General features: G+C 35.4%; 2 protein-coding genes across 5 annotated transcripts; both read left to right on the top strand.

The window, feature by feature from the left end:
• Nucleotides 1-6326: 6326 nt before the first annotated feature.
• LOC133830863 (vesicle transport protein GOT1) lies at nt 6327-14954 on the top strand. 3 transcript variants are annotated; one of them, XM_062260949.1, is made up of 8 exons: nt 6328-6655; nt 8225-8296; nt 11662-11753; nt 11840-11920; nt 12472-12569; nt 12655-12729; nt 14393-14436; nt 14552-14954. In XM_062260949.1, coding segments are annotated over exons 2-7 (375 nt in total). In that variant the 5' UTR covers nt 6328-6655; nt 8225-8268; the 3' UTR covers nt 14394-14436; nt 14552-14954. The 3 variants fall into 3 exon arrangements, with proteins under 3 accessions (XP_062116934.1, XP_062116933.1, XP_062116932.1); XM_062260948.1 differs by having other exon boundaries at nt 6329-6666; XM_062260950.1 differs by lacking the exons at nt 14393-14436; nt 14552-14954 and adding an exon at nt 14181-14386 and having other exon boundaries at nt 6327-6666.
• Nucleotides 8303-11878, top strand: LOC133830862 (putative pentatricopeptide repeat-containing protein At3g47840). 2 transcript variants are annotated; one of them, XM_062260946.1, is made up of 3 exons: nt 8303-10993; nt 11662-11753; nt 11840-11878. In XM_062260946.1, exon 1 carries the CDS (start codon nt 8778-8780, stop codon nt 10896-10898), a length of 2121 nt encoding a protein of 706 aa, XP_062116930.1. In that variant the 5' UTR covers nt 8303-8777; the 3' UTR covers nt 10899-10993; nt 11662-11753; nt 11840-11878. The 2 variants fall into 2 exon arrangements, with proteins under 2 accessions (XP_062116930.1, XP_062116931.1); XM_062260947.1 differs by lacking the exons at nt 11662-11753; nt 11840-11878 and adding an exon at nt 11111-11206.
• Nucleotides 14955-25893: the final 10939 nt, after the last annotated feature.

The following is a 25893-nucleotide window of genomic DNA, read 5'->3' as shown; positions in this document are numbered from 1 at the left end:
AACACTTGGGAAGTAAGGTTCATAGTGTGTATTTCGATATTCAAGGTGTAGTTCGGGTATAGCAATTTCAAAGGTATTCCTAATTCTAGTTCATTTCTGTATTGTTTCATTAGTTCTTATAGTTTTTCTCTACTCAAATCCTAACTCAATATTCTTTATTCTTGGTTGGGCATCCAAGTTCTTTGAACTTGAGGTTCTTGTTGGTAAGTATCTTCCTGATGGTTTAGTTCATTTTTTTTATCTCTTTTCTTTAGAATACTCACCTCTCTATTAATGGTTTTTAGGAGTGTTCCAAAATCCCAACCTTGTTCTCATCATCCCGGTATTTTGGTAAGGAAAATAGGATAGTTCTTATGTGATATGTGCTATGTTTATATAAAAGTGTTATGATTATGCTATAGTATGACTTTATGTGTTATGATATATGTATGTTTGGGGCTTATAGTTGTTATATAGCAAACCTTATCACTTTTATGTTTTGGGGCTTATAGTTGCTATATAGCAAACCCCAACACTTTTATGTTTTTGGGGCTTATAGTTCCTTAACTAGCAAACCTCATTATAGTACGAGGCTTATAGTTGCTTAGTGAGCGAACCCCAATAGTCTCCATGTACATGGGTTAAAATTATGATATATGTGTTATAGTATATGATATATGTTCATAGTTTATGTGTATGATTATGTTCATGCTTGTAGTAAATTTTCCTTGCTGGGCATTAGGCTCATTCCTTTAAGTTTTATATGTGCAGGAAAATAGTTATGGCAGTGGGAAGGTTCTTGGCAGCTTGGGAATGTGTATTGAGGGAGAATGAAATCGGTGGACTGCGTGAACGATTCGAGGATGAAGTTGTTTAAGTTTTTTAAATTATGATTTCTATGTATTTTCGCACTTAATTTTGTAACCAATTTATCTAAGTTATGTTCTATTTTATTTTCAAACAATGGGATCCCATATCCTAACTGAATTTTAACCCTGGTTTTACAGTTTTTAATAAAGTTACAACTATTTTGTATGTAAGTTTTCTTAAGATTAGTATCTATGAATAATAGTTATTAATGGTCCAAAGTCTAGAATAAGTTGGGTCGTTACATCACCAAGACACTTCTTGCAAAGTCTTTTATGGGTCATGTACACAATAAGGGATTGAGAGAGATGCCTCACTTGCTTTGAGGGCAAGTGGGAGATTGTTAGGGTTTGTGCCCTAAATGCATGTGAAAATAATTTTTTTTTATTTAAATAAAAGTACATTCTTATTATGTTTGAATGTGATAATTATTGTTTGAATAATTTATATAAATATCATAAAATTCCATATTCATTTACGAGAATATGATCTTGTATGTGTACGAGAGAATTAAAATCATATACAATGAATAAAATAGTCAGCAACATATTAAAGTATGGAATCTTTAATGAATGGTTGCTAGTACGGCTTACTAAGCATGTGTGATGTGAGTAATCTAGATTCAGATTATTAATGTGGACAGACATCTTGGTAAATGTGCTATACATAATAGTGATTATATATGACATGACCGATGTGATTATAGAAGCAATTCTTTTAATAAGTTGTTAAGTGTTGATATCACACCCTCTTAAGAAAAGTCACGATAGAATTTTCTAGGCTTGAAATTCTAGAAATTTCTACAAGCCTTCTCTCTTCACCAAACTCTCTAGATCTCATGTGCTGAGAACATCTAGAAAGTCTAAATAATCAACATGTGAATCTTACGTGCCCACACACATCCTTGTGTGTTATGGGAATGACTTGGAAGTCTAGGTGTGAGTGTTCACTTGGATAGGAAGATCGTTAATTATACTAAAAGACTCAAGGAATCTTGATAGACTCTAAGATGTAATCTCTATTTCCTTGTATGTGTTGATTTAATGTATATATATATGTATTGATCCTGACTGATATTGATGATTTTTTAAAATCCCCCATCCCCACCTTCCGCTGCATCCCTGATTTTATTCTATTTAATACCAACATAATAAGCTTCTTGAAAGATAGCTTCCCCTATGGATAGGTGAAGAGGTAGTCAATTTCCTCAACCAACTTTAGTATATCTAACCATATATTTAACTTGCTCTCCGAGGCATATAGAACCCCTTCAACAAAGAAACAGAGGCCCGACTTATAAACATCTTCAACATCTTAGCAAGTGTTGACAATATTCTCACTATAACTTTTCTTTATCACTATAACGCCCTACTACCCATGGACCGTTACAGTGTGCATTTTAAACAGTGCTAAACTCGCTAATCGAGTTATTTGGCCATAATTGTGTAACTAAGTATGATTAACAGTTTAGGGTTAAAAATTTTGGTCATAGATACAACGTTTCATTAAAGCTTTTACTGTATACATTAGGATCCCAAAAATATAATTTAAAGGTTAATTACAACAAAAGATTTACAACTAGCCAACCTAAGCGGCAAAATAGGGTTTAACCCTAGTTCCTCTTTAAACCATCGGCCGCGGTTGAGCAGCCGCATATGGACATATCATCACCTAAGCTCTCCAACTCAAGGATGGTCTAGCTTTATTTTGTCTTTACCTGCACCACATAGCACCCATGAGCCGAAGCTCGGCATGAAAACTTATATATGCTCATGAACAAGTAATAGCATGTTACTAAGTCATAACAGGCATGCCTAGCAGTAATAACCATACTCATGCATGCAAGCAGGTATAAATAAATGTTTGTGGAGTCCTGCGCTCTGAGTAGATGACTAATAAGTCTCTCGCTCTGAGGTAGATAACTAATAAGTCTCTCTCTGAGGTAGACGACTAATAAGTCTCTCTGAATAGTTGACTAATAAGTCACTCTCTAAATAGATGACTGATAAGTCTATCTCTGTATAGATGACTAATAAGTCTATCTCTGTATGTATGACTGATAAGTCTATCTCGGTTAGATGACTGATAAGTCTATCTCTTAGGTAGATGACTAATAAGTCTCTCTATATAGATAACTAATAAGTCTCTATGTATAGATGACTAATAAGTTTATCCTTATGTAGATGACTGATAAGTCTATCTCTGTATAGATGACTGATAAGTCTATCTCTGAGGTCCTATACCCCCTAGCCATGTGACGTGTAGGTCACCTTAGCCTTTTGGCTCTGGGTCTAAATAACTAGCCTTTAGACTAGACAAGCGCTTTTAGTTTTCATCAAACTTAAGGTCGGTCAAGCATTTCATGCTTATGATGATAATGCTTATGTCGATTAGATCTAATCTTTTTCGGCTTGCGTTAAACACACTAATACCGTTCTTGACTCATAAGACAATACCATACGACCAATGCTCATTACTATTGCCGAACTTGACTAATAAGTCACAGCTTCACAATCAATACTGACACCATTGCCGATTCTGACTAATAAGTCAGTACCATTCACAGATAAGCAAGATTGCTAAGCATTTAATATGCAATCCATGTCCACATATAGAGCACTCAACATGCTTCATTAATAACCATGCATGTCACATATTGAATGCAATTTTCTTACCTCTGGTTCAAGCGAGAAATAATAAATGAACGACCCTTGAGAATGATCGATCATTTGATTCCTTAGCGGTCACCTAGTCATAACCAAATATGGAATCCAATTAATGAAATCAACAATAAAAGGTTCTTGACCTAAACCTCACTCCCAGAACCTTGAATCATACTTAAATGGTTAGTATATTCGATCCCAAGCCTTAGGAATTGAAACCCCGAGCCAAAAACCCTCAAAAGTGCCCAAAATAGGACCCTGGAAAAATAGGGTAGCGCTACAGTGCTGCCCCCCTGGCGCCTAGGCGCTACAACCAAAGCTGCCATGCCCTGGACAGCACTGTAGCGCTAGAACCAGGGTATTTCAGCCCTGGTTTTTTCTCATTCATGTTCTCCAATTCTAAGCTTCAAAACTTGATTCCAAAACTCATTCAAACTCACAAATGAACCCAAAAAACCAAACATACAAGTCCTAGGCATCAAAACCTAATCAATCTTTGCCAAAAACTCAATTGAATTCTCACTATCCAAAACATAAATCCCAACTGAAAATCAAGTGAAAAATAGAGCAAAACCAGAGTTTTCCATGGTTAAAAACTTACCTCAAACTCAAGATGGAATCCTCTTCAGTAGTAGAACACAACCCTAGACCCTCAAGGCTTGGTTCCCTAGCTTGAATCTTCAACTAGGGCTTCAAAAATTCAAAGAAAGAAGAAGGAGAAGTGATGATCAGGAGGAAGAAGAAAAAGGCTCTGTTTTGGTTTAGTTCTACAACCTTCTAGTTGATATATACCCTTAGGTCAAAAGACCAAAATGCCCCCAGTCATTTAATTCCCTCTTAAGGCTACCAAGGGTAAAACCGTCCTTTCTCCTCTAATCCCGTTAATCATAATTAACGTCTTCCAATTCCCGTTACTCCCAATATTCTCAAATGCTAATAAATCATATCCCATTACCCTTTAATTCCCAGCAATGTACTAATCCTCAAATTACCCTGAGACTCACCGCGAGCCCTGAAATTAACCCTGTTATGACCAAACTGCTAACTTGCATTCAAAGATCATCCCATGCCGAATAGCTCGAACAAATCCATATTATAATGTGGTCTTATTCATAATTCACCAACATGCATGAAAATATACAAATAAGCCCTCAACGGGCCAAATTACCAAAATGTCCTTATAATGAAAAGTGGACCCATATGCATGCATTTGTCATCATATAATAATATAATTCACTTAATCATGCATATAATCATTTAATGGCATAATAAATCAATTATGGCCTCCCCGCCTCCTAATCAAGGTCCTAAACCTTATTAGGAAATTTGAGTCATTACAATCACCATCATTGAAAGACTTCTTCATCAAGTAATGACTAGTCAGATGCTCCTCTAACTCTGCCTTTAACGGTTCGACTCTAAAATTCAATCCCGTCACCAAAGCAAACTCACCTCTATTGAATATACATGCCTTTAAGCCATAATAAAAATGCAGCTTATCTTCTTTCTTACTCGTTATCTTCCTCAATAATAGCTGATGCAATAGAACTACAAATAATTGCAATTCCAGAGCCCGAAAGAACTGTTTGCCTTCGCCCTTTTGATCAACTTGAGTTCCTAGAACTTGTTTTTGAATTGTAGTCAAATGAATACTACCCCTATATGTCATTCGGGCGAGAAATTGATCTTGAAATGAAATAAGAAACTTCGGCATTTGCATCAACAATTGAAAATGGTTCGTGAGAAAATAGAAAATTAAACAAAATCGAGAAAAACATGACAAAAATTTCATAAAAAAATATAGTTTACCGAGGACATATTGAGCCACCATCCAGCTTTTGTCGAGCCACCATCGAGCTCCTGTCAAGTCCTATCGAGCCACTATCGAGCAGTATAACATTACAAAATCAACACAACATTTGTCGAGCCATTCGATCCTATCGAGCAAAAAGAAAAAATATCCATAATACAAACTTATCAATCTCATATCTAGCCTATCGAGCCCCACTATATCAATCCTACCGAGTTTCCATCGAGAAACGATCGACCCTATCGAGCAATATTATATGAAGCCAACGAACTCCTATTGAGCTTCTATCGAGCCCTATCAAGTTCTATTGTATTCATCTTATGGAGCTCATATCAAGCCCTATCAAGATTTATTATATAAATCCTATCGAGCTCATATCAAGCTTCAATCGAGCAACATCAATATACCTAGAAAAATACCTAGATGTTCTAATTGACAAGCCCAAGCCCACAAATTCCCAACAAATAGGGAAAGATCAAGATCCAAAATGCTTTGATAACCGTAAACAAAAAGGGGTTCTCGAGACCTTACTGTTTCTTCGTTGGCATCGATGTGAAAGGGGTTCTCAGAGGTCTCAGATTCGCAGTCGAGTGCGGAGTTAGGTCTTGAATTCGAGTCGATCTTACCTTGGTGAACTCAATCGTTTCACGATGGAGTTGGTGTAATTGATTTCGAGTTCTTGGGGGCATGGGTTTTCATCGAGAGAGAGTGAGATCGGAGTAGAATGGGCAAGATTTTTGGTTTTCTCCAAGAGAGAGCGAAGCTATTGAGAAAAGGAAAATTGGTTTGAGATTTTGGGAGGAAAAGTAAGAGGTATTTTGTGTATTAGAAGAATCATTAGCATCAAAATACGATGTGAATAGTAAATGACATTTTTATTTAATTATATGATACACCTAGAAACTAAAATTTCCAATGCAAAATTGAAATGAATTTAATAATTTTTTATCAATTTTCTTTTATTCATATTAAATTTTATTACATTCCATTTTTTTTCCTCTTTACTATTTCTCCATATTGATTCCCTTCCAACCAGATCCACTACCAATCAGCCACTAAAACTCGTATCAGACCTCACTCACGCCTCCATCTTTTTCCCTAACCTCCCGCCGCCTCTTAAAATATCTCTCTGACTCTCACGGTCTCACTCTCATTCTCACGCACGGCCTCAAGAGCCCCACTGTCACTGTCTCTCTTTCGTTCTGACAGGCCCAGCCAACTACTTCCCTCACCTTACGGCTTCTCCACACTCCGACAGTCTGTACAACTTCTTCTGACTGCCTCACTCTCACGTCTGGTTGTATTGCTCTTTCTCTACACTCCGACAGTACCAAAGGTTGTATCACGGTAAACATTGTTTCAAACAATTTATATAATTTATTTTAATAAATCGAAACATCTATATGCTCTTTTGACTTTTATAGGTCCAATTATTGTTTCAAATAATTTATTTATATAATTATAATCTAATATGTGCAGTAAAGATTATAATAAACCATGTGCAGTAAAGATTATAATAAACCATGTGCAGTCCTGATTTCTAACATATATGATATATATGTGTATCTTGTAATCTTGTATTTTTTGTATAATATATATGTGTCCTGATTTCTAAGCAAAAAACAGTATATTTAGGAGTTTATTATTGTTAAACAAACCTTATTATGCTAATATAGATAAAAGTATGCAATGGAATATATTCTTGTTTTCAGATTTTTTTTATCAATTATTGTTCTCAGATTATTTTAATTAAACTGGCAAGTTGTATATGTTTCTCTCTATATATAGTGAGTAAAGGTGTATTAACTAAAGTCGTCAAGTTGTAGAGCTTTTGTGTTTTGGCATGCTTGTCTTGTTCTGTTCCATTGGGTTTGTATTTGGCTTGTGCCTTTTGTTTCAATGAATTATGATCCCTCTTCATCTGTTAAGGGTTTATCTTATGATATTAGTTTTCTTATGTACTTTTTAAGTTGGTATAATATTAATTTTATTATGAACTTTTCAGGTTTATCAACCAAAATAATTTTTGGAATGTCTATTGATCCTTAGTTCAAAATGGATTTTGTTTGGCTGATATTGTTGTTATTTTGCAGAAATATATTGCTTTTAGAAACATTCAGACTTTGAAGTTGATTTTGATAAGTTGGACTTTGGTGTATAGAGTTATCAACTTTTTAATTCATGAGACTTTGTTATGAACATTTTATGGACTTTATTGTGTATGAGACTTTGAATATTTAGACTCATGGACTTTATTGTGGACTTTATAAGTATGAGACTTTAGATGATTCAGAGTTGTGGTCTTTATTTTGGATTATGCATATTTTAGACTTTATTTTGCAGGTACGAGATTTTGGATATTGAAGATATGAAGCTTTTATAAAATTTTATTATGTATGATATGAGTAAAATGATAATGAATTTATAGTCTAAATTATCAAAACAGTTTTTTAACTTTTGAGGTTTATCATCAATATAAATTATAGACATTTATGGATTTTATTGTTTGACTTTTTGATATCATAGTTTGGAATTTTGATTCAACCCAATTTGCCCAAAAAACTGCCCATAAAAAGCCTCCCAGACTGCATACTTGTTGGGCAGTTAAGGGTTGTATTTCCCACAAACCGCAAAATATAAAAATTGCGCAAACTGCTCAATCCGCCTGTCATGCACCCCTAGTTTTTATGTAGATCCCGTTGCTAAAATACTGCATTGAAGTTTATTATTTATCTACTTGGCTGCAATTAAATATATCATCTGTGTGATTCAGTGGCGTTCATACTAATTCTGTGCTTCAATTATTGCATAATGGCCCTGTCGTCCTTAAAATTTTGATTATAATGTTGGTTTTAATCAATTCTCATGTTAGATTCTTAGTTCTGCTTGTTTCTTTCTATTGCAGATTGTGCTTGTTATCACCATCACTGTGGAGTAAAAAGAATTATCATGGCATATGAGATAAATGAGCAAAAGAGTAAGCATTATTTTTTAATAACCATCATGTTTTGCACCTGCTTTGCAACTCTTGGACCTCCCTTTTTGCTTCCTTTGTAGGAAAATAAAATAAAAAGCAATTCTGCTTTGCAACCCTTAGTTTTGAGTTCTTTGTCAATCAAAAATCCTTTTTTCCGTTCCTCATCAGTTTGACCTATATCTGTAGTTACAGAGTTCACAGCTGCAATTATTTTAAGGCTACAATTTATAGTAGGGACCCATGTTTTGAATGCATTAATAAAAAAATATTTGATGGTTGAGTTGCAATCAAATGATAATGTTGGCTCACAAATCATGGTTGTCGAATAGAATGCTGCATATGGGATTATAGGCACCCGTGAAAGTGAAAGTGATAATTTAAACAAGGTATCAAAATGAATTATGCTGGATGAAATATTTCTTTGGGGCTTGCTTGAAATTATCACAAGAAGTGCTTTGCATGGTGGGACTACAACTGAAATATGATCTCATCAATGAGATCTCTTATCAGAAGAATTTTCACAGAGCCAGTTATTTCCACAGAATACAAAAGCTTACAGTTGAGACAAGATCAGTTAGCCCAAGAAACCCATTTTGTGAATTATGTCAGTACTGTTGAACTAAATTCTCACTTGAAGCAACTAGTGAAAACAGGCTTCCTAAATGATGCCAGGAAACTATTCAATAAAATGCCCCGAAGAGATAAGATCTCATGGACCAACATGATTTCTGGCTATGTTAATACCTTTCAAGCCCCTGAGGCATTGAATTTATTTTCAACTATGTTCATGGAGCCTGAACTGCGACTTGATCCTTTTGTGCTTAGTCTTGTTTTCAAGGCTTGTGGGCTCAGTATGAACATCTGTTATGGTGAACTATTACATGGGTGCTCAATAAAATCAGGCTTGATCAACTCAGTTTTTGTTGGTACTAGCCTTCTTGACATGTACACAAAAATTGGCAAGATTGATAAAGGTTGTAGAGTCTTTGATCAAATGCCAGTTAGAAACACAGTATCATGGACTGCCATTATAACTGGGCTTGTTCATGCTGGTTATCATGCACAGGGTCTGCTTTACTTTTCTGAAATGTGGAAGTCAAAGGTGGAATGTGATGCTTATGCATATGCTATTGCATTAAAGGCTTGTGCGGATTCGAGTTCACTAAATCATGGGAAGGCAATTCACACACAAGCAATGAAGAAAGGCCTGAGTGAAAGCTCCTTTGTAGCTAACTCTCTTTCTACTATGTACAATAAATGTGGTAAATTGGACTATGGCATGCACTTGTTTGCAACAATGAAGACACCAGATGTGGTTTCTTGGACTACAATTATCACAACATATGTTCAGATGGGTGAAGAGAAGAATGCAATTGAAGCCTTCAAAAGAATGAAGGACTCTAGTGTGAGTCCTAATGAGTATACTTTTGCTGCTGTCATCTCTGGGTGTGCCAATCTAGCTAGAGTTGAATATGGTGAACAGTTACATTGTCATGTGTTACGTTTAGGGTTGGTGGATTATTTGTCAGTAACAAATTCTATTGTGACAATGTACTCGAAAAGTGGGTGTTTGACTTCAGCTTCAATGATGTTTGAAGGAATGAGCCGAAAAGATATAGTTTCTTGGAGCACAATAATTGCAGGGTATTGTCAAGGAGGTTATGGAGAAGAAGCTTTTGAGTATTTGTCATGGATGAGAAAGGATGGACCAAAGCCTAATGAGTTTGCATTTGCTAGCTTGTTAAGTGTTTGTGGAAGCATGGCAATGCTTGACCAAGGGAAGCAATTGCATGCTCATGTCGTGTCAGTTGGGTTAGAGTATACACCTATCATACAAAGTTCTCTAATTAATATGTATTCAAAATGCGGTAGTGTAAAAGAAGCTTCAGAATTATTTGATGTGATGGGACAAGATGATATAGTGTCATGGACAGCCATGATTAATGGATATGCAGAACATGGTTACAGCCAAGAAGCCATTCATTTGTTTGAGAAGATACAAAAGGTGGGTTTGAAACCTGACTCTGTGACCTTTGTTGGTATTCTTGCTGCTTGTAGCCATGCTGGATTTGTTGATCTGGGTTTCCACTACTTTGAATCCATGCGTAAAGAATACCAGATCACTCCCTCCAATGAGCACTATGGTTGTGTCATTGATCTCCTTTGTCGAGCTGGACGATTAAGTGATGCAGAGAGAATGATAAGATGTATGCCATTTCAGCACGATGATGTTGTATGGTCAACTCTGCTTAGAGCTTGCAGGGTTCATGGTGATGTGGACTGCGGAAAACGTGCTGCAGAGGAGATTCTCAAACTAGATCCAAACTGTGCAGCAACTCACATCACCTTGGCAAATATATATGCTGCCAAAGGGAAATGGAGGGAAGCAGCAGCAATAAGGATGAGTTTGAAATCAAAGGGTGTGATTAAAGAGCCAGGATGGTCTTGGGTAAAGGTTAAAGATCGGGTTTCTGCATTTGTTTCTGGTGACTGGTCTCATCCACAATGTGAAGAGATAAACAGTGTGTTGAAGCTACTGGTTTCAGAACAGGAAATTGTAACTGATGAATTGGTTTCTCTATTGATTCATATTGAAGATTAGTAATCCCCCCTTATAAATTAAGGAGTCCTGACACAGTTATGTATTTGAGAGCTGCGGATCACAGACATTTATCAAGGGAGAAGGAGCTTGTTATGGTAATCAAAACATGGTAGAGATCACCATTGATGGTTTCTTAGAACTAGTCAAATAAATTTTTCTTTGAATGTTATAGTCTCACTGAATGACAATTGTTTCTGTCTTTTCTTCATTAGAAATTAAAAATTCTGTCACAAACAAAAATGACACCTGGAGCAGTTGGAGAGAAGAAGATTTACAATAAAATCATTTCCAGAAAAATTGGCGGAGCAGCAATTGCATCGAGCTTACAATTTTATGTCAATCTATAAAGTTCACACTCATCCCCGTACTTGTTCTGATACATGTAGAAAACAATTTATAAGCAAAATGACAATTATTTGAATCCACGAGGATTTAAAAGCTTGCAGCAGGAAGCATTACATGACCAATGCCAGATAACATAGAAAATTGAATAATATCACCATCTTATAATAGCACCAAACCTATAATGCACCAGCAGGAGGGTTGATCTTTCTTTCTTTTCCGAACAAAATGTATCTGGGGATCATTTTAATGCAAATTTCTCGCTTCTTGCAAATTTTGTTGAAATTGTTATTATCTGGCAACTTTGTAGCATCTTTGCTATGTTTCTTTTTTCCTTCGTGTTTCTAAATATATATATATATATATATAAATATAATATATAAATATTTAACTTATAATTTACTTCTACAAAAAATTGCAGAGGTTGGCTTGGGCCTTATTGGATTTGGCATATTTTTCTCCTTGCTTGGTGTAATTCTATTCTTTGATAGAGGTTTACTTGCCTTGGGAAATGTAAGGCTTTTCTTTAGCTCAACATATGATATTTTATTTCTTTTTGGAAATGGTTCATGATCCATTACTTTTGATACTGCTTTCAGATCTTTTGGTTGACTGGAGTAGCCCTTTTGCTTGGTTGGGGCGCTACATGGAGGCTTTTTACCAACCCAGCAAATTACAAGGTATAAAAAACAACACTTGCTGTGCTAGGCAGTGTTATGAATAATGACAATCATTACTATATTATCTAGCAGCCTTTGTTCTATATAATCAGCAACCTAACTAAATCCTTTGACCTTTCTACCTTGGAAAAATTGAATGATTGAAACCTATTGATGCGTACTTGACGTAGAAAAAACATACGAGACACTAGATAGGATATATACCTTTACTGAATGTTGCTCAACTCAATTTTAAGTCCTGGTAAGGCCTCACTTTTATCCTCACCTTCTGCATTTTGGGTGCTGGATGGAGTCCAAGGTGACTACTATTTTCATGGAAAACCCCTTACTTTTTTGTCTTATGTTGGAAATATAGCCCACATGTTACTTTTGAATATCATTATGTCTCTTCTTCTCAATATAATTCTGTATTACTTATGATTATCAATATTACATGTTAGGATATTGTGTGAATTCTATAAATATGTATGTATATTTATATATTTTCGCTTGAAAATATATGTATTTGCAATAAAGATTGATCTTACATTGGTTTCTCTTTGCTTCTGCAGGGTTCTATATCCTTTCTTCTCGGGCTATTTTTTATTTTTGTTCGATGGCCCATAGTTGGTATAATCTTTGAAATATATGGCTGTATTGTTCTCTTTGGGTCAGTTTCTACATATAATCTTAAGCTTTAAATTGAATAATTCTGTAATGATTCTCACTAAAGTTTGTCTAATGCATGGTTGTAGTGGTTTTTGGCCATCTGTGAAGGTGTTCCTGTGTCAAATTCCAATAGTGGGATGGATCATAAGCTATCTATTCTGGTGAGTTAACTTTTTCTGCTCTATTTTCAATATGCTGGAAATTGATATTTTGTTTTCATATGTATATATTGTTTTTTTTTCTTCTTGGATAGTACCGTACTTCTTCTGTCTTGTGAGAATGATTCCAATTTTGCCCCTTTGTCTGCCAATTTGGATTGGTGAGCTACAAAAAGGAGGGGAAAAACTTAATACCCTATTTTTTTTTATTGAAACGTTTGTTAGTTAGTTAGATTAGTGTTAGATTTTTCCCCCCACTTATATGGATTTGGAAGTACTCGAACCCTTCCAACTCCTCCTTGACAGAGAGTCAAAGTGGCCAACTGAGCCAAGCCCAATTGGTAATATCCTATTCAATTAACAATAATTATTCTTAATACTGATTCAATAATTTTTTTTGAACTATGTAAACTTTCTAAACTCATGCTTCTCACCCTCACTTTCTATTTCTCTCCTCCCTCACTTCCTCTCACTCTATCTCTTCCACCATTGAAGACCTTATATTCTCTCACTCTTGTTTCTTCCGCTATTAAACACTTTGTGTTCTCCCCTACACTGGCTTTGGAGACCTGTCCCTCATGTTCTATATCCCTCTAACTTTCTCACTCGTGTACTCACTCTCTTCCACGCGTTTTCCTAGCATCGCCATTAAAGAAGTTTCTCCCATACATGGTCATTGAAGAGATCTGAGTTTATTCATCATCTTCTCTCTCTCTCTCTCTCTCTCTCTTTATATTATATATACACATTATATTTATCAAGAAATATAAATCCCATAACAAGTTAGAGGTTTTAATTAATAAATATGTAAATCCCATTAAAAAATGTCATGAAATGCAATGATAAAGATTTTAATGTGAAATATAAATTGCTAGTAAATACTTGTTTTTATGTAAATCGCTCAAAAAAATAAAAAATTCTGATAAGATGTAATCCACTTGGATGGAAAGCCATAGCAACCATTTGGAAAAAAAAAGGCCAATGAAATGTAAACCAATAGGAGGAAAAATGGCCATTAAAGGTAAATATCCATTAACAAAGAAAAACGTTTGATAAATTAAGTTAACATAAAATCTGGGTATACATCAAATAAAATGTCAAAGTCAATTTATTAAACAGTTAAGTCACTTGATATTGTTCCAAGGATACCTTTTTTTTTTTTTCCAAAGCTGTTTGTTATAATAGAAAATATTTACTGAACAAGAGAAGAATATACGATGGTTTAGAGTTGAGGAATTCAACACCGTCTCAATATTTTTGTGCTGGTTTCATGTTATTGTCAACAGTATATTTAGAACTTATTATTAACAAATACTTCCAGGTGAGAATTATATACTTATCATTACAAAACAGAACAGTATGCCTGTTCATAAAGAAGTAACCTGTTGCCCAAAAAATATTTTCCGTGTTAAAAAATTCATTTAGACACTTCAAGTGGTTTTCAATTTTTACAGATTGGGTTAACATGAAGTGATTTCAGTCCTGAGGCCTTTCCAAATGTAGTGTATTAGTTACAGTGATATCTTGGCTCTTGTCATGTTAATGAGAGTCAAAGAGGAATGATAATGTTTCTTCGCTTGTGGATAGAAGTATGAACTTGTACTGTCGTAAATCAAAATTGCTACGAATTTACCATTACTTGACAGAAACAGTTGATGACATGCAGATTCTTGATTGCCTAAAACGACACTTCAATTGATCATCTGTCAGGTATGATATACGTTTATGAAATGCTTCATTTCTTCTTCTTTAGTTTCATACACACTCAAATAAAAAATTGAGAAAAATTAAAATGGTTTCTTATCAATTTGAGTACCGTAATCAGATATGCATAAAAGGACAAGTAGGAGTACTGGTACAGTGACAAACATAGACCAGACTGATGAAAAGAGTGGAGATTTGCCATTGTCTTTATCAGTTTTCATCTTGCAATGCTCACGAGGAAAAGGATGGTTTAGGCGTTAACAAAATGACCGGTTTCATACTCTCGCCTATGTTTTTATCTTACTCAAAACGAAGTATTTACTTTTACAAACTTCAAATTAAATGCTAATCTTCGTTGTAGAACATAGTGTGACATGAGTTTCAATTGTATCATTTATGAAGCGTGTGTACAATTCTGTAGCTACTGTATGTACAATACACGCTGATGGTTTTAGAACTCAAGTAGTCAAGTAGGTTTGACTTGTAAAAGTTTATATAATGAGCAATTCACACGAATTAATACCCTTTTTTTTGTGGGGTCAATTATTTAAAAACCACTTTATTGATTTAAATAGCAATTGAATTAACTAAGAAGTAAAAAAAATTAACTATCATCCTTGCTTCAAAAGTCACTATCCTTGTTATCGTGGCAAGCTATGTTACAAGGATTTCAGAATCTGACATATACATGTTCTAATTTCGTTTTTGTGTTTCCCACCATCTTTTGTGTTATTAAGTTTAATATTTACCTGGTATTTACTATTTAGAGTTGTAAAATTAGGGTGTCACTTTCTCAATAATCAAATTTTGTATTTTATTTTTATTTTTGAGTTCTAAGTCTAACCATCATAGAAAGTTAATCCATCTCGACTCTAAAGTTTATGCAACATAATTTTGTTTGTCTAGATTACTTCTCGACTCTAAAGTTTATGCAACATGATTTTGTTTGTCTAGATTACTTCAATGGATCTAATTTTGTTTGTTGGCAAGATAAGATCAAGTATCTCCTCACAACATTGAAGGTCTAATACATCTTGGACAAGGATTTGAAGGCCCTAGATCCACCTAGGAGGAGTGACTCATAAGAGGTTGTCAAAACAATGGAAGAAGAGGCAAGAGAATGGATTAATGTTGTGGCCATATTCTCACTGCTCTCATGGATTGTTTGCACGATCTCTGCACTAACATAGTTCTGTAAAGGAGATTTGGGAAGCACTAGAAAACAAGTATGAAGCGGAGGAAGAATGTATTAAGAGATTCCTTATCATTAAATATATGAAATTTAAATTCTTTTATGAAAAACCCCATCTCCTCCAAGTTCATGGCCTCTATGTTATTGTGAAACAATTGTTTACATTGAAGATAAGATTGCTGGAAGCTTTCTCCGTGGGTGCTATCATAGCCAAATTACCTCTTTGAGTGTTCTAAAACATATGCATGCACCATAACTTCTTTGAATCAACTTGCATGCAACACCTTAAGCCTCTAAACCTTGCCTTTAAGTGAGTACAACTCAGAAACACAAGAATATGAGGGATCCTAGGGCTCGACCAAGAGAAGAAAGGAGAAGAAAGGAGAAGAAAGAAGACTTCGGCTCAAAGTTCCACTATTTTCCTTTTTTTTTTTTTTTAAATTTTTTTTCCTTGAGAGATAAATTAGAGAGTATGTGCTGAGATGATGAGAGAGAATGAGAGATAGAGATAGTGGTGGTTTGGGGTAGAAATGACCATTTCATTTATTTTATAATTCTTTCCTTAATAAACTTACTAATTACCACTAATGGTATTTACCCACCGTAAAACTATCACCTCAAAATAGTTTAATTTAACTTAGAATAAGGTAAATAATAAATGGTGACACCCAATTTTATTATTACCCTATAGTTTTATTTTTGGTGGAAAAAAAAATCAAATTCCCCTCCCCCCAGTGGCTGATTTAAGCATTTTCTCATTAAAATGATTTAATTTTTTTCCAAAAATTTATTCAAACTAACAATAGCTCAATATTTGTTAATAATTTTATGCCCAAAATATTATGCCATAATTATTTTTCTTAAATTTTATTATCTGAGATTTTTCCCTTAGTTGGAGTTTTTGAGTTCAGACGAAACTGAGAGTTTTGATTTGCTCGCAACTACTCTACACATATTTTTGGCTAAAAATCTCATCATGAAAATTGGTGTCCCAATATTAAAATATTATAAACCTATACATGATAGCCAACACTCTCCCGACCCGTTTGTCTAAATAGTGTCTGAAAAGTGGGGCGTTACAACTAAGCCTAGCTTTGAGTTCTACTATCAAGCCAAGTTATAAACTTGATTAATTCATTTACAACTAGGGAATTTTTACCAAGGTGTTACCCAAAAATCTTACAATAGTTTTCACTCAAGCACTATCAAACCTCACCAAATGGTTGAAATGCAAATCTTATTCACTTGGATTGTTATAGTGCCAATCTTACTTAAACCAGGATGTTGATAAAATGGTGGCAACCTCACCCAGTACAAAGAATAGATGAATAGATGAATAGAAGAATAAGAGTGTAAGAACAATAACACCTCTGTCTTAGATTATGAAATACAATGTAAGAATATAAAGAGAGATGCAAGCACACTAATGAATAATGTTTCAGGTATTTCTCAGAGGCTAATGCCGTGTCAGCAATCCCAGACATGTGGTCAGGGACCACCTGCTTTTCGAGAGGCCTTCAAAGGCTGATGCCACATCAGCCGTCCCCAAGCATGTAGTCCAAAATCGCCCGAGTATCTATATCCCCAAGAAGAGAGATCAAAGGGGGAAGCCAATACACGAGAGCTCTTCCGCGAGAACTTATCGGAAAGTCCCTCGAAGAAGTATTCAGGAGTAAACACATAAGTTGACCCCTCGGAGGGCCCGAGGAGCCTCTTTAGGAAACGAATCAATGAATTTCCCTGAAGGCTTGGGGACCACAAGAGATAAGCCCAACACTGGCCTCACCCTCAATGTGGTCCCCTGCACCTTTCTGTTAGGATATGGGGACCACACCCTTTTTGACAAAGGAACGTTCTAGAGGCAATTGCCACCCGGTCAACCTCACTACTCGTCGACACGTGTCAGATGTCTTATACGTAACCCCCACTTAATTGGGACATTAATGTAGACGTTTCATCTTTAATTACTATGTCTTAATCCCTCCATATTGCCTATAAATACGACATGAATAGGTCATTTGTAGGGATTCGAAACCCTAATTTTGGACTCCCATTTTTCTTACCTTGGAGCAATACTATCCTCTGCCCAAGTTGTAACCCCTAAAAGGCTTGTGATTACGACAAGCCTTCCTCAATATATTTTAGGCCCATCCAATTATTATCATATCGAGCATCATTATTAAGTTATTTTTTGTATTTGGGCTTTAAATATAAGAATAATGATGGGCCAATTTTTGTGTTTGAAAAATGTGGGAAAACTCAAATAAAACTTTCATAATATGTTAGGTTTTCTTTGGGCCTAATTGAACATGTAAAATTTAAATTCCTCTCTTGTGGGTGGTTCTACTTGTGAAGGCCCATTTGCTTTGCATTACTAGATTGAGCTTAATCAATTGAGTAACAATTAATAAAATGAAGGTTCAAATTCCTGTCTTTTGGGGTTTTGTGTGGAAGTTAGGGAGCCTTAGTAGAGGGCCCAACATACTGAACACAGCTCTCATCCATGCAAGCTCGAATTGTTAAGGCCCATTTACCTAAGATGGACTTAATTGTATTAGGTTATTATTTGTAGTTAGACCTAATAATTGATTAGAAACAAATTAATTCTATTTTTTGGATTAATTTTCAATGGTAATTTTAGAATTAATGGAAAAAATAATAAACTATGGTTTATTAATTTGGCAAACCTAAGTTGGTATATTGATTATTTTTATAATTTGGCAAACCTAAGTTGGTTTATTAATTATTTTAATAATTTGGAAAACTTAAGTTGATAACTTTCAAAAAGAATAAAATACTAAAATATTTAATAATGAGTTTTAAAAATTTGAATTCAATCTCCACCGTTGATTTAACAAGGTTAGAGTTTAGTGGGGCCTCGTGGCGCTTTGATTTCGTCTCCCTACGGAAGGTGTTCACTGTACTTCTTAACATGGTTAAATATCTTAGGATAGATGGTTATAGATGGACCTTCTATAGACTCATCCCTACGGTGACTATAGGAATTAAGTCTATAATATTTGTGACTCTCGCCTACCGGGACACATGAGTTTTTGCTACTTTGATCAGATGGAATAGGTAGTTAATAAAAGTCTATGATGTTTTATTAATTGAGATGTTTCTCTATTTAACTAAGTGAATATTTGTGACTCTCGCCTACCTGGACACATGGGTTCATGACTAGTTAAAGTACCTAAGAAATAGAAGATAATTGTTTTAGTATTTTGCTTATCTCAAAACATTTTGTATGTTATGCTATTTCTAAAAATTTAATGAATAAATGTTTGTCAAGCAATGCATTGATTTCTACTTAGTTGATAATCGTTGCTCTAGGTTTTCCACCTCATACTCTCTCTAATCTCTAAAGGTTACTCTATACCTCACGAAATGTTTGTCCAACATCAACATGGTATTGATTATGGACAACATTGAGTTCGTGATAATCAAAGATATTTCTATTTTTCCTAGGCAACGATCACCAAATCCATCAAAATATGATTGTTGATGGTGGTTTGAGCAAATGAAACAATGTTAATACTACTAAACAAGCTCAAGGAGAAGTTTCTTTATGCTTCTTCTTCGAAGAGCAAAGGAGGAAGAAATTCAAACAAAAAGAATAAGAAGTCCATTGGCAAGGCACCAAATGCTGCAAAGCATCTTGGAGCAAGACCTGATTATAAGTACACAAAAAGGGGAGTGTTTCCAACTGCACGGAGACTGAGAATTGGAACAAGATTGCCCAACACTCAAGGCATATGGAACCCAAGATAACAAAATTTTTCTTGGAAGCATGTGATTTTAGAGGATGATACTTCAGTTTTAGATTGCTGAATCAAAATCTACTAAACATGCATGTATTTTTTTTTTACACTTTTTAGCATTGGGAAAGCCATGAAGGATAAAAAGCCAAAGCTTGGAATCCATCAATGATTGTCCGTATCAAACAAGGAAAAATGATAAACTTGAATGAATTTTGAAAATAAATATATTGTTTTAAGACAATGTTTATTTAATCCCAATTTTCAATGGAAATTTAATTTCAGTTTTTCTTATTACATCAACAACAATTTGTAGTTACTCTCACAAGTAATAAAGTCCTATTTCTTTAAATGGATGTGAATTGTGGGGTGGATGTATGAAAACGAGCTATACCTATTACAACTAAACGAACCCTATTGTAACGCTCTGGATAGCCAAAACCGTTACACTGTGTGTTTACAAAGTGCCAGACTTGCTAACCAAGTCATTTAGTTAAAATCGTGATACTGAACCGTAAAGGAACTAGGGTTGAAAGTGTTTTGGTCTCAAAAGCCACATTTTCGTTAAAGAACGTTGTTTGTTTACACGGGATCCAAAAAATATAAGTTTTAAAGATCGTTTACAAAAGTTACAAGACCTAGATACAATAACCAGCCATACTAAGGCAAAACAAGCAATTAGGTAATCCCTGTCCTGGTCCACTCCTCGACCGTGGTGATCGAACAGCTGGCTATGTACATTACACCTCGGAGCTCTCCATCTCAGGCTTGGTCTAGTTTGCCCTTGCCTTTACCTGCACCACGTAGCACCCGTGAGCCAAGGCCCAGCAAGAAAACACAACAACAACAGAGCATAAGCAATTAGCGGACAAGTCAATATCTCATATCGCATTACACAATCTCAGCTATATAACCAATCAGTATAATCAAGTATTCCACATACTAGGCATATCATTCATAACACGCACAATTCACAAATGATAACTAGGGCTAGCGCCCTCAGGCTGCTCCCTCCGTTATCCCGTTATTCTTGGCTACCAGTGGCCAATCCGCGCCCTGTGTGCTAATGTCATGTACGGTACTCTTAGGCCGCTTTTACATGTCTCATGGCATAATACCAACATTGACACGATGCAATTCTCGGGAGCACTTAGTCCCATCACAATCATATAACCGGGTGCAATTTTCTTACCTTTCAATTCAATAACTTTGATCCCTCGACTCCTTGAGCACGATCCCCCTCGAGCCCTAGCGCTCACCTAATCACAATCATGGCCAAGGTCATTATCAATCCCCAAGTTCAAAACCTAGCCCCGGGGCCAATCCCGAGCCCCCGGGATGTCCTAGTTCCACCAAGCAAGGTGGTGGAATCAAACCCCAAACCCTAGGTCAAAAACCCTTGCAAACAACCCAAAAATCCCCTTCAGAAGGTAGGGTAGCGCTACAGCGCTCTTGGGAGGGCGCTACAGCGCTACAAACAGAAGCCAAAAACCCTTCAGCAAAATAGCCTAGCGCTACAGCGCCCAAAGGCTAGCGCTGTAGCGCTAGTCACAGACAGCCCTGTACTGATTTTTCCCTTCTGCGATTTCTTCGAACCAACCTCAACCAAACCTCTTCCAACTCTTACCCAAACTCAAAAACAACCTCATAACCACACTCCACTCATCCCAAGCACCCCAAACATCTAAAACCTAAGCACATGCATCCACAAACTCATAATTCACCATAGCCACTTCTAAGCTCTAAAATTCAGTAAAAACCAGCTGAACATCAAAGTTTAGAGTTTAAACCTTTTACCTTTGATAGAATTTCGACCACAAGCTGCCTCTAGACTCCTTTGGCTTGCTCCTCCTTAGCCTTAAGTCTGAATTCCCTAAGATTCCACCCAATTCAACTTAAGCACCACAACTCAAAAACCAGAAACTAAAGCTGAAGAATTTCTAAGTCTTACCTCAAGTGTTGTTGAACCCTTGCTAAACCTCTACTAATTCCCCACACTTAGCTTAGACTCCTTGTTGCTTAGCTTGTCCCAGCTCTCCTCTGAGCTTTACTCCAGAAATCCTCAAGAAATTGGTAAAGAAAGCACAAACTGACCTAGAGAACTCTCTCTGTTTTCTCTCCTTTCTTTTCCTTTCCTTTTCTTTCTTTTTTTAAACTTCTGTAATATTCTACAAATCCCACTAACATAAAGCCTCAGTATTACCCATCCTTAAAAGCCAAATGACCATTATGCCCTCCCTATTAATTCTAATCCTTTAGTCCACTTGAGGGCATTTTAGTCATTTTACCCAATTCCCGCTAATTTCTCGAGTGTCTCTATTATTTCCTGCCTAACTTCTGATACCTAATTAATCACCAATAACATTCCTCAATGTCATAATAGACTCCAGTATATCTGCTAAACTCCCATTTATACCCCTAAACTCACCCCGAGCCGGGTATAAATCTCCGCCATGACTTTTCCGCTACTTTGCTCACTAGGGTCGTCTCGAGTCACAGATCACAGATTTATCCACATAATAATGTGGTCTCGACAATTATCACATATATCGAAGCAGTTATGCCCATAATGGCCAAAATTACATTTATGCCCTTCTAACCTAATCAAGGCCTACATGCATACTAACACACATAGTCATGCATCTCAAATACTTAAGTAATCATATAATATGTTTTAAATCATAATCATGCATCTCAATCATTAAAACCACACATAATTTCCCATTATGCCCTCCAGGCACACTGATCAAGGCCCTTAAGCCTTATTAGCGAATTTGGGTCGTTACACCTATGTTCTAAATAATGAGTATTTTAAGATAGCTAAATCTAGGACCGTTAAACAACAAAAGGTCAATAACGTTAGAAATGACGTACCTTTTGTTAATTCTATTTTTGGCATATTTAATTTGACAAAATATTTTGTATTTTCTTATTATATTCGGCTGTATATAAATATATATTGTTGATATATGTTTTAAATAATAAAGGTATAATTGATGAAAAACTTTTCTATATTAGGAAAGTTTGCCAAAAGGCTTAATTATTATAAAAACAAATCTTTTTGAGCTGTCTTTTTCCAACTGATTGCTTCATTGTATCTGACCATATAATTGAGTTTTATTGCATGATCAGGTTATAAAAAGGGAAGCATTGATTCCTACATCAAAGGATGGATTGTTACCATATATAGCTCACGATTATGTAGCTATCGAATCAAGAAATCTTGTCAAATTGAAGAATTCTTTTGGGAAAGTTTCCTTGTGGGCTTAGGTCAGTTTAGACCGTGTATTAGCTGCCCAATATGAGTATAATGGCTATAAATACTCATATTGGCTGCTAGGTTTTAGTTACCTCATTTTGTATTTCATTCTTTTTTTTTTGGAGCAAGAAGGGAAAATTTATTGATCAAACTAACAGGTAACAACAAAAGGTAGGAGCAAAAAACTCCCCCAACAAATTACAATCTATGGACAAACTCTAACATTTGTCTCTCTCTAGAAGAAAACTTCCTAGAATTAAAGTTAAGCACTCTGGCTTTAACAGAAAACTGAATCAAGCTATCTATTTTAGAGACAGAATAACAGCTATTATCAAAGCAACACTTGTTCCTATTTAACCACATAAAATAGATGGAAGCAGCAAAAGCCGCAGCCACCACCTGGAACAACCAATCTCTACTGCAACCTGCCAACCACACTCGTCAGTCTTTGAATTTATCAGGCCATATCACCTCACCCAGCCAACTATAAATTTTTTGCATGACCATCTTAGAAGAAATACACTCAAAAAATAGATGGGAGTGAGACTCATCAACTTGAACACAAACAGGACATAACAGAGAAGGAATAATCACATGAAAGTAATGGATTAAGTCTCTAGTGAGCAAATGATTGTTGACAGCTTGCCACAAGATGAATCTATGCTTAGGAGTTGATAGTTTGCACCAAACCGATCTCACATAATCAACCTTCTCACCAGGGAGAAAATGATTGTAGAGCTTGCCCAATTGAAGTTTACCATTCACATCAGCAGCTGCCAAAATTGGACCAAACACAGAATTACAAAGCTTAATAAGCTTCCTCCAATACCAACTAGCATCTTGCTTCAAGATATAATCCCAGAGATGAGATCCTTTTAGATAAATGTTGTTCATCCATTTCACCCACAATTGGTCCTACTTAGAAGAAATGGCCCAAATAAATTTAGCAAGTAAGATCTTATTCCAAGCTGGCCCCTCTCGAAATCCCAGCCCACCATAAGCCTTCGGACGGCAAACAAATTCCCAAGAAGAAAGATGGAATTTTCTACGAGAACCCTTCTCACCCCACAATAAATTTTTACACAGCCGATCAATATCTCTAACCACACTCTGAGGCGGCAAAAATATACTCATCCAACAGTTTAGGATCCCTAACAGAACAGATTGAACCAACTAAGTCCGACCAGCATAAGAGAGGTTTCGGCTGGCCCAAGTATTAAGACGTAATCTGATCTTCTTGAGGATAATGTCGTAGTCAGAGGCCTTACATTGGGTAGGCCTAAGCAGAATTCCAAGGTACTTCAGCGGAAATGAGCCTTCAATCAGATTAGTGCAATTCAAAACAGGAGCTTTAGCAACTTCTGACAACTCTCCAAAGTAGATGTGAGATTTATTATGGTTGATAGACAAGCCCGAAGCCATTTTAAACTCAGCAAGCTCTATGAAGAATTTGCACTGATTGAGTATTAGCTTTGCAAAAGATAAGTAGATCATCAACAAAATTGAGATTAACAATATTAAGGGATTTGCACATAGGATGAAATCTGAAATCTTTCTCCTTGGAGGCTTTGAGCAATAATCGGGTAAGGTAGTCCATCACAATTACAAAAAGCATAGGAGAGATTGGATCTCTGATAACTCTATAAAATAGAGTTATTTTACCACTTTTTATGTGCTAATTGTTGCTCAATTCTTGAGTTTTTAAGTAATTTTGAATTTATTAGGTTTATTTTAATTTTTTAGATTTTTGTGTATTTTTATAGTTATTTTGTTGTAAAATATTGTAGTTAATTATTTGAATTATTGTTGTTTAGTTTGAGGTAAAAAATGTTGTATTATTGAAATTAAATGTTAAATATAAATTAAGTTATAATTAATATTTTCAAAGAATTAAATTGATTTATTTTATAGTTGAAAATATTTTATTATGATTTATTTTATGTTTATTTTGTAGGGAATTTATTGTATTTTTGGGCTTTGAAAAGAAAAGAAAAGAAAAGAAAATAAAAGATATAAAGCTGAAAAAGAGAAGAAAAAAGTGGCATTTTTGTAACCCATTCGGCCCATTACCGAAGCCCAACGTGGCCCAAGCTGCCTTTAGCTCCTCCCCAGCACCAGTTCGCCTCCATCCAGCTGTCGCCACCTGTCCCAGCTCTCCACTTCTCTCTAGCCAAAGACCAAGTCAGCTACTCCTGCCTCTAACCGAACCATCAACAAAGACCAGCAAGTGACCACCGTGGGCCTGCCCCTTTAGTTCGGCCCAACCCGTTTCCTACCAGCGTGCTGCCTTCATCACATGGCTAAATCCCACTCATGCCCAGCATTTGCCACCAGTCACGTTCAGCCAACGCCTGGCTTGTCTCCCCACCTGCCAGCTGCATCACCAAGTAGCTCTTCCCAGCAGCCACCCCATGCATGCAATTTTTTCCTTGAGCCCAACAAAGGCTTACTTTTGTACCATGTTCCCTTTGCCAAAAATACCACTTTTTACCCAAATTTTTCTACACACTTTACCCCAAAACATCATTATTACACCCTATAATTTACCCCTATTTGCCATATTATAATTAATTAAATTAATTTAATCAATTTAATTAATTTAAATTGATTATTTTAATTCCCATTTTTGGCTATAAATAATGGAGTTTAGGGGCAATTTAAGGGGAGGTTACCATACCAAAAATTCTACACATTTCAAAACCTCTCTATTCTCTTCATCTTCTTCTTCTTTTTGGTTATTTTCTATGTATTTTTAGAGGAAAAATTTGGGGGTTCATCCTCCAAATTTTCCTATTTATGTTTGTAATTTTTAGTTTGTATTTGCTATTCTAGTTATGTGTTTCTAATCTTTTTAAGATTATTAAGGTGATGATGAAACAATTTGTAACTAGATAGTATTTATTTTGTATGTTGATTTCCCATTTTGTGCAACAAAGTTTATGGAATTTTCTTCTTCAAATATCTTCTTTCATCTTAAATATCATGTATTTTGGATTGTTAGCACATATTTACACTTTGTTCTTCATTATTGCAAAAACATAATATTCTTTGTGTAAGATGTGTCATTAAATTGTACACATCCATGCTTAGAGCAAAAATATTATGTTTTGTCTTATAAATAATGTTAATTGATTTATTTGTTATTTCATTAGATTGATTTACACTAAATGCTTTGAAATTATAATTTTGAAAAGTGAAGAAAAATCCTATCTTTTTAGAAGTAATTTGTGCTTAAAATTATAAATCTATTTTGA

The sequence above is a fragment of the Humulus lupulus genome, chromosome 4 (assembly GCF_963169125.1).
Source record: "Humulus lupulus chromosome 4, drHumLupu1.1, whole genome shotgun sequence".
In the NCBI taxonomy this organism is placed as follows: domain Eukaryota; kingdom Viridiplantae; phylum Streptophyta; class Magnoliopsida; order Rosales; family Cannabaceae; genus Humulus; species Humulus lupulus.
Note: the sequence above shows the minus strand (reverse complement) of the source record. Positions and strands in the feature narration are given on the sequence as shown.

Excerpts from the sequence above, each read along its gene's own strand:
- LOC133830863 (XM_062260949.1), top strand. The coding sequence starts at position 8,269 with ATGGCATATGAGATAAATGAGCAAAAGA. Across the intron at positions 11,921-12,471 it reads CCAACCCAGCAAATTACAAG|GGTTCTATATCCTTTCTTCT; the intron begins GTATAAAAAACA and ends TTGCTTCTGCAG. Across the intron at positions 12,570-12,654 it reads GGCTGTATTGTTCTCTTTGG|TGGTTTTTGGCCATCTGTGA; the intron begins GTCAGTTTCTAC and ends GCATGGTTGTAG.
- LOC133830862 (XM_062260946.1), top strand. The coding sequence starts at position 8,778 with ATGATCTCATCAATGAGATCTCTTATCAGAAGAATTTTCACAGAGCCA.